The 9524-nt window shown below is 44.0% G+C and overlaps 1 protein-coding gene across 2 annotated transcripts; it reads left to right on the top strand.

The window, feature by feature from the left end:
* Positions 1-616: 616 nt before the first annotated feature.
* LOC143334606 (ran GTPase-activating protein 1-like) lies at positions 617-9415 on the top strand. 2 transcript variants are annotated; one of them, XM_076753463.1, is made up of 16 exons: positions 617-726; positions 1760-1879; positions 2006-2133; positions 2482-2541; positions 2653-2832; positions 3045-3179; positions 3508-3666; positions 4105-4218; positions 4430-4529; positions 4819-4903; positions 5451-5589; positions 5704-5820; positions 5965-6070; positions 6491-6579; positions 6740-6861; positions 8401-9415. In XM_076753463.1, the coding sequence occupies exons 2-16, from the start codon at positions 1768-1770 to the stop codon at positions 8480-8482; spliced, it is 1728 nt and encodes a 575-aa protein (XP_076609578.1). In that variant the 5' UTR covers positions 617-726; positions 1760-1767; the 3' UTR covers positions 8483-9415. The 2 variants fall into 2 exon arrangements, with proteins under 2 accessions (XP_076609578.1, XP_076609579.1); XM_076753464.1 differs by having other exon boundaries at positions 6740-6904.
* Positions 9416-9524: the final 109 nt, after the last annotated feature.

Raw genomic sequence — 9524 nt, 5'->3', positions numbered from 1 at the left:
TTTTTTGCAGAGTGCAATACCAACTTTTAGGTGCGTACCGCCATCTACCGTACTGGAGGATATAGAACAGCATCTACTGTATGTTGAGCTACACAGGAAAAAAAAAAGTATTAAACACTCTCTCTGTGTATCCCACACAATACCTCCAGTGGAGGTGGATGAATAGATTGTGATCCAGTCTTAAATAACTTACTGTGCACCCTTCACCAAACTGAATGCCATTTTCATTTCTTAAAACAGACCCAGTTGAGTTTTAAGTCAGTTCTCAGCCTTAGAAACAATATTATCCATCATTATCTGATGTGAATGAATTTATAACATTTGCATTTCCATGATAATTGTGCTGATGACGATCAAGTGATATGATGTAGTACCTGCTCTAAAAGTTTCAGGCTAATAGACTTTGAAGTGAGGCTATTTATTCAACTGTAGTTTCAAAGAAGTTGAATAAATAAATATGACACTTTGACAAAAATTGCAGTGATGAAGTGTGGATGGTGATTTGTTTAGGATTATGTTGAAGTCGTAGGACGTAAAAGCATCAGGGAGAGGAAGTGCTTTGAAGAAGTACGCGAATGCACCGTTGTAGTCTGATTGAACTACAAGTCCCTTGTCTCCCAGCTCTGTGGTCGTCAAGTCAGGTCGTGTGCTGGATCTGGTTTTGAACGACAGGAGCGAGCGGGAGTGTGTCACTGGACTGGATTCAAGCAGCACAGCAGTGTTGTGGTAATTGTTATATTCATTTCTGTCGGGGGTAGACTAAGTACCGGGTTAGACTTTCTGTAATGACGAACGTAAAGCGTGGACCGGAGGGTTCAGACTAAATGCAGTGTAGGTAACTTAGTCGGCGGTTTGTCCGATGACCATAGAGGCCGAGTAAAAGCCATGCCGTGTCACACTTACCCGTGCTAGTTCACGGTAGCTGACTAAATATTCCCTGTTCTAACCATATAAACCCCGGTCTAAGATTGTCAGTATCTAGTAAACACGTAATATGCGACTGAACCGACAGGTGTCAACAACATCTCCACCGGCATCAAACCGTTTGGAAGTGTGTTAGCATAACGTTAGCAGCATTCTGCTAATGCTAGCCGCCGTTTGCGTGTTGGGGGAAATGTACCCCAAAACACCTTTCACACCCGACGAGTGGAGATCACGAAGTTAGTATTTACAAAACCCGGCGACTGTCGTCCGGTGTTGAGGGAACTTAAACTCGTGTTTCTGAGTCGAGCTGGACACTGAATTAGTGACCGACTTCAGCACGTCTTATTTTGTTAAAGTCACCTGTTAAACACCGTTTAGCCGTTGAGCTAGTTCAGTGCATACAGAGGAACTCCTGGATTTGGCCCTAACCTAACATTAGATCTACCATCTGTGTACTCTCCAGCGTACGGAAAGACGTGTTAAAATCCATAAATGAAATCTGAGGTGCATACTAACTCCGCACAGCAGAAGTAAATATTGTTTTAGGGTGGATTGTCCCTCTGTGTAAAATAGCGCTTTCAGCAGATTCTGCCTGGGGGAAAGGTGGACTAAGCTTCTAGAAACACGTGGTTGTTTACGTCAGATTGATCCTGTATAACTGTTTGTTTTGGAGTTTAAATTACTTGTGTGTGGTGGTTTGTGTTTTGGTTCTTTATTGTAATGAGTGCTAGCTGTATGGCAGATGAAACAAGCTCTGACCATGGACAAAACTGATTGCAGACACCAGGATTATCATGAAGGAGCATAAGAAGTCAGTCATTTGTTTGTTCCTCAGGTGTCCCGATGGCGGCAGACATTGTTGCGCAGTTGGCCGACTCTCTGGCCAAGACTGGGGTAGAGGAAGGAGAGCTGAGCTACAAAGGCCAGGGAAGAAAGCTGGATGATGCCCAATCAGGTGAGTGTGTCAGCTGTCACTGAGCGTGCTTAGTGTCCCAGAAAGCTATAAGCAAGTGAGGCCTAATTAGACGTGATGAGTGCTGGTCTTGGTTTTAATGATTTTCTGTTCTCAACCTCTCACCAGTGGAGGAGATGGTTGTGGAAATCCAGAACTTTGAGGGCTTGCAGGCTCTGAGGTTGGAGGGAAACACTGTGGGTGTGGAGGCGGCACAGGCCATCGCCAAAGCACTGGAGACGAAGAGCGAGCTCAAGGTTTGGAGCGTTTACTCTTTGCCTTTTTTGGTCATTTTGAATCTTGCAGTCGAATTCATCACCTTTCTGACACTGTGACAAAGGTTTTTGGGATTTTACTTGACAAATATCGACCCATCTATAAAATATCAGTACATAGTAAAAATAATGGATTATTGAAATATCTGCAGATTATTTTTCTCTTGATGGACTGAAGGATTTTTTGTTTGAGCTCTAGCGTACAGTAGATTGAACATGACTAGCTGCTCTTTAGTTATTTGTTCATTTGTTTTGTAAATAATGGAATATACTCTGGTTTGTCTCTTGGTTGTCATTGACGCTGTTAATCTTTTTTTCTGTCTCTTTCAGTGCTGTCATTGGAGTGACATGTTCACCGGTCGCCTACGGTCTGAGATCCCCCCCGCCCTGGTAATGCCCCTCTTCCTTAACATTATTGTTCGCGTCAAAACATGTTTAGACCTCCAGTCAGAAGTTGTTGAAATAGTATATTTATTTTTAGCCTTTTCTGTCCTTGTGTAGAACGCACTGGGGGACGCTGTGATGCTGGCAGGCGCCAGGCTGACTGTTTTAGACCTCAGTGATAACGCCTTTGGACCAGATGGGGTGAGGGGCATCGAGAAGTTGCTCAAGAGCACGGCCTGCTACACTTTACAAGAGCTACGGCTCAACAACTGTGGCATGGGCATTGGAGGTGGGAAGGTAAGGCTCATGTCCGTCTATACTGTTTGGTAATTTGCCCTCAGTGATCACGTCACTGGGCACACGTGCGGTCTAATGCAATTCGTATTATGAGCTTCGTAAAGGTTAATGTGATGGCAGCCTTTTCTGAGAAAATGCTGACATTTGGAAGTAGCTGAAATATTACAACGCTGAAATGTCCTCAAGCACATCTCTGTGTATTTACTCCTCAGATCTTGGCGGCTTCGTTGATCCAGTGCCACAAAAAATCCAGTTCAGACGGTGCCCCCCTCAGCCTGAGGGTGTTTGTTGCAGGGAGGAACCGACTGGAGAACGACGGAGCCACCGCCCTCGCTCAGGCCTTCCAGGTACATGACTAATGAGTCCTTGAGCTTTGAACGTTTAACCTGTAGGCTGACAGTATTCTGGGGAAACACAGCATTGTCACACTCCATTACGAACAATGATTATAAGAGGTTTTACTACAGCTTGCCTTCCAGGAGCACTTTGCATAAGTCATTTCAAATACTGATCTCAGACCAGTTTATATCTATGCAGCTCATATTGTTAGTTAATTACTTTCCCATAGTTGTTGTATTTACTTTCCCATAGTTGTTGTATAGACAAACTGTAGCAGGTCTTTCTGTAAACATGCTGTCAAAGACGAGTAATCATGATAATAATTTGTTTTCCCAGTTGATGGGCAGCCTGGAGGAGGTTCACATGCCCCAGAACGGCATCAATCACCCTGGTATAACAGCCCTGGCCACGGCAGTGCAGCACAACACAGGCCTGCGTATCCTCAACCTCAACGACAACACCTTCACTGAGAAGGGGGCTATCGCCATGGCTCAGGTACAGAGGCGTCACATCTTGGTGTCATGACTGTCTGCAATTGAGGGGACAGTTGCTGCCAGTGAAGTGCTCCTTGTCGAAATTATTTCTGTATTTATTTTGCCGTGTGTTTGGAGCAGAACTCCACAACAAGCTGCAAAACACAGACTTGAATATATTATCATTTTATATTGTTGTTTTGGTGACTGTATGAGCAAAGAGTTATAAACACAGTGTAAGACCCTTTAATGATAGCCCTTAGTCATTTCAGCCATTGGTTGTGTACAATAAAACTGATAAGTGGAGCTTTAAGAGTGATTAGTGATAAGTAATAAAGAAGTTTATGTTTTTTATATCCGTGCTGGAGATGGACTCAGGTTTTGGCCTGAGATCAAAACGTCCGTCTTTCAGGCTTTGAAATTGGTGAAGCTATTGCAATAATATCTGTATCCTTCACAGGCCCTGAAACACCTTCGCAGCATCCAGGTGATAAACTTTGGAGACTGTCTGGTGCGGCCGGCAGGAGCCATTGCTATTGCAGAAAGTGTATCAGAGGGACTGCCAATCCTCAAAGTGAGTGAGACCCGATCAGACCTCAGTTGTCACTGGTCTCAGCATTAATCATTTGTTGGCAAAGAGCCAGACTCAGCCTGAACATGGTCACACACACCTATGGACTTTGACAATTTCTGTGCTGAATTTATTCTGACAGGTCTTTATTTTTCTTGGCTTTTACTGGAAATCATTCTTCCCTCCTAAGTAAATATTCTGTTCTGTTTAACAGGAACTCAATCTGTCCTTTGGCGAGATTACAGAAGAAGCTGCCCTGGCTGTGGCACACGCAGTAAAGGGCAAGAACCAGCTGGACAAACTGGACCTGAATGGTAGAAACTGACTCAACACTTCACACATCTGCCTCTTTCATATGAAGATTTAGACTTTTTATTTTCCATTATTATAAAAATGTAGATGATTTGTGTTTTGATCGAGGTGCAATTTGCTGTTATCCTTTTCAAAAGTGTAAAATCTGCCTTAAAGTTTTTCTGTCAGTGGTTTTAGAAGAATAGATGACTTCATCTCCAGTGCTTCTGATTAGTGTGCCACTTGGAGATTTTCTTTTTGCTTCATGTGGCTCCCCTGACCACACCGAAAATGCATCTCTTTGGTCGTCAGGTAACTGTCTTGGAGAGGAGGGCTGCAAAGCTCTGAAAGACTGCATGGAAGGCATGAACATGGGCGACCTTCTGGGATCACTCAGGTAATCACATCGCACTCCTATCCTGTTGTCATGGGCACCTGTGTGGAGTCTCCAGGTCACGTGTTTGTGTGTGGACTGTGGAAGGAAACCGCAAAGATGAGAGAACTCATGAGTACAGTAAGACAGTAAGACATGAGCTTTTGAATGGAGACCAATCATAACAGGAATTTGACATCACTGATGCCAAGTCAGCCCTGGTTTGCATTCTCATTACACACAAATGATTAAAATCAGCACCATCAATGTGCCAGAGATAAAGCAACAGTCGCCATCATAACCTTTCTTGTAGCTTGTGTAAATTCTGTCTGAACTGTTTGTATGCCTGCTCTCCTATTTGCTTCATACACTCTTGAGTGTCTGGGCTAATGTGCATCACATTTGCACCTGGAAAAACTGAAGCAGTCAGCCCCCACAGTGACTTCACATGTGATTTTAGCCTTGTTTCCACTGCATGGTGTGCTGTGACTGGGGCATTTGTCCAGTATTGCAATCATGTCGTCCCAGAACAAAATCCTCACTCATGAGCGGCGTTTACATTTTGCCTCAGTGATGATGAGGGTGAGCCAGAAGATGATGACGAGGACGAAGATGAAGATGAGGAAGAGGATGACGAGGAAGTGGATGAGGAGGAAATCGAGGAGGAGGAAGAAGAGGAGGAGGAGGAAGAGGATAGCAGTGGCATCAAGGTCAGAGAAATGACGAGTACAATCTAAAGGGCACGTTAGCAGTTGTTGCATGTGCGTGTTGGTTTGGTGTTGTGGTCTGGCTGACTGTCTTTTCTTCTCCCTGTCCCTTCATAGTTATCCACCCCTGCATCAGCACCCCGGCCGCCAGACGTCTCCTCCTTCCTCAGCTTTCCGTCCCCGGACAAGCTGCTCAAACTGGGAGCCAAGAGAGCGTTGCTGATCGAGCAGCAGGTAGACACAAATATGATGCCACGAATGCAGCGACTTAAATTTTTACCATCTACTGCTAAAGGCTAAAATCTTGAAGTTAACATGCGTCCTGTGTGTAAGGCAGGGTGAACATCAGTAAATGCTTCTTGTTTTCTCTGTGTGGAGGTGGATGTGTCAGATGCTACAAAAACAGCTGAAGCCTTCCTCAAGATTTCATCTGTGTACAAGGAGGAGAATCATGATGTCAAGAACGCGGTGTTGGACAGCATTGGTGAGACACTGCGTTTGTTCATGTGACTGTCGTTGTGTTTGCCCTTGCTGGCAAAAGTGCTTGACTTACCTCGAAAGGGTTACAAATGACTTTACGCTGCTCAGCATCCTTTAGTTATTTATTGTTTTTTCTGTTTGTGTACTTGCCAACCTGTCTCATCCACTGGTTCCCACATTTCTTCATAATTCATGTATTTCTCAAACTGTTAAACTCTTCCCTCGACTTGGTCTGCAAACTTCCTCTTTCTTCGTATTTCCTGTCCCTCTCCACTTGACCAAAACGAAAACACTTCTAGTTGCTGGATTATTATTAACTATTTAAAACTGGTTTAGGGTGGATTTTTCCTTCTTAATGCTTCACAGTGTGACAGTGTTTGGATCTCACTTTATATTTAGTTGTTGTTGTTTTTTTTCCTCACAGATGCCCTTCTCAGGAAAGCTTTTGCCACTCCTTCCTTCCAAGGCTACAGCTTCGTATCATCCTTGTTAGTGTTACTCGGACTTATCAAGGTATGCTCAATCTGCACATATTCAGCAATATTTGCTGCAGTGCAGAAACATTTGTCTGACATTTCTCTCTTTGGTCTTTTCACTGCATTTATTGTTGTTGTTAAGACTCGTCTCTTTTCTGTCCTCACTGTCCCTCTGTCCTGTCCCTCTGGCTGCTCAGAGTGAGGACAAGGTGAAGCCCGTGCTCGTGGTTCCTGGACACCTCCACGCCTTGGAGCACGTTGTTCGGCAGGACTACTTCCCCAAAGAGAACGTGGCTGTGCTGCAGGCCTTCATGTCCCGGTAAGGACGTGACAGAATGAGCCAATCAGCAGGCATCTTGCAGGTACAAAACACAGTGATTACCATCCCATCATGAGGAATGAGGCTTGTACATGAATGTCTATGCACTTGGAGCACGTAGTAAAGGCAGTGGACACACAGTGGTGATTGCTCTGTTTTGTGTTGGAATGGGTTTATTTGTTATTTAAATGTGAGACGTATTTCATTTTCTGCCTCTATGACATAAATGAGGGCAAATGACTTAAATTATCCTTAAAGTTATAATTCTAAGGTTGCCACAGTGCTCTGACCTGCTGTTGTGTTATCCTAAATATCAGTGTCCGTGTTTTAAGAGGAGAGGGTCGCACCGAAAGAACTCCTCAAACAATGCATTGCTAAGTGCAAGCCTCTCTTCTTTATGCGTGTCCTTAAAGTTAGAAACCTTAAGATTTCACTCCTGATTAATTTAGAAACACCAGTGGTTACCATGGTAACAGCAAGTGTGGTTAACCACCGCAGGTCCCAGAATTCAGGGGGCAGCAAACACTCGTTGAGCAGCTACTTTGTTCAAGATACAACAGAACAAACCCCGTGCATCCGTTTGTCGTCAGCTCGCGTTGTTTTAATGAAGAAGTCAGTTTGATCATTGTTTCCTATCATGCCACGAGCAACATTAATATGACTTCAGATTACTTTTCCACGCAGCAGCCGGGCACAGTAAAATGAGTTGTTACCATGCAGAGGAGCTGGAGGTGTGCAGCCTGTAGCCTGCAGCTCTTCGTCTAACAGCTCTCTGTGGCTGCTTCTTCTGGTTCATCACTCCCTGAAATATCTCAGACTGATGCACTGTCCAAAAAAAAGAGCAGAAAATGCCAGATATTGATCAGTGCTGGCCTTGGTGACAGGTGCACTGTGTTCACAATAAAAGCCAAACACACACATTTTAGCAATTGAAAGTTTTTAATGTGAAGCACCAGAAAATGTTTGGTTTGCTTTAGCAGGTGCTTAATAAGCCTCGATATGGCTGGAGGAGAGTGAACAGTGAGGCTCAGTGAGGTGTAATTGGAGCCAGTGAGTGTGGATCATTGTTTCCTGTGAACCCCCTGTGTGTTGGTGGCCACTTTGAGTCCAGCATGGGAACGATGGACTCCACCACTCACCACCGTCAACAAATCCCATGAAAGGGCCTAGACAAACAGTGTGTTGGTCTGTCTCTCAGAAGTTTGTCACTTCACTAACCTGTCTGGGGCTCTCAGCTCCAGGCCAGATTCCTTGTACTTATTATTTAAAAACAGGCCACATTGTTTCATTGAGAAAAGAAAGTTTCCTTAAACATCTGGACTCGCTTTTAGCAAACTGAAGGAAATGCTTTGCAGGTTGGGGCCTATTTTCAGCCATAGATTAATACACGTTTGGTGCTGTAGTGAGTATTTACAGTAGCAGTATTGTGTGCTGTACGTGGGATTGACTCAAACCGCAGTGCCAGTGATCATAATAACAATGGAACATGTGCATTTATATGTGTTTTTTAATCGTGTGTGTGTGTGCTATCATTCACAGAAACAACAAGGCCCTGGAGTCCTGTGGCAGTGCCAGAAACAGCCTCCAGTCCACGCTGCAGAGAGTCAGGTCTGAAGGCTGAGGACTGTGGAAACACACCTACACGCACACACACGCGCGCACACACACAGACTGAACACTGATGGACCTTTTAGAAACCAGCACAACTGAGCTCATATTTGAAGCAGAGCAGCACTTGAGAAGAACAGACTCCACTCAGACACACGTCCCCGTGTCACCGTTGTCCTCCACGAGCTCAGCAGCGCACCTCTCTCTGGACTCTGGACTGGACTGGACTGGAATGCTTTGGGTTTTGAAGTAGACTTATGGTGTGGACTAACTGAAGTGCTTCACGTACACTCATATAACCACAGGACAGTGCTGATCACTTGGTCTTAATGCTCTTAGTATTCAGGTGAATAGGAAGAGGCCTCATTCTACACATAACTGTAGATCTGTGCGTCGTCTCCTGGTTAGTTCCACCTGATTGGCTGAAGCACAGATTACACTTAAATGCAAACTAGAAAAGCTCTGACGAGAGTTGATCTCTCTCTCTTCTTTCAGAGGGTTCCCACCTCTGTTGTTGAACCTCGAGGGGTCATTCACTTTTTTTGTCAAGTTCCAAGTACCAAGTCCAGTTCTTGTGCCATTTTGTGACCTTCTCACGTAGTTCTCTGTGATCCTCATAGTACTTCAGGATGCTGACCTCAGCCTCCTGCAGGTTGAGAAGCTCTTCGGTGAAATCCTCATCAGCTATTGTACATTTTATCCTTTACATCTACCTTTACTATTCTGTTGTTTTATATTAAATATATATTAAAATCGGTAATACGGTCAAACAGTGCTCTTAACATATGTATGGACTGATAAATATCATCAAAATAAGACTTTAAAACACAGTAGAACAATCACAAGGGTTGAATTAAGTTCAAATGTATTTCCTGCCTCTAATGAGGCATGAGATTCTGTGTTTTTTGGATTGTGTTGTGAAAATAAAGCTGATTTGAGTGTTGGATGTCTTTCGCAGCCTTTGCATATTAACTGCATAGAATTTTTATTTATAAAAATTAGGGTTGCTTTTAAGAGACGATGTCACAAGAACACACAGTCTGTACATGAAAACT

This window comes from Chaetodon auriga, chromosome 16, assembly GCF_051107435.1.
Source record: "Chaetodon auriga isolate fChaAug3 chromosome 16, fChaAug3.hap1, whole genome shotgun sequence".
NCBI lineage: Eukaryota > Metazoa > Chordata > Actinopteri > Chaetodontiformes > Chaetodontidae > Chaetodon > Chaetodon auriga.
Note: the sequence above shows the minus strand (reverse complement) of the source record. Positions and strands in the feature narration are given on the sequence as shown.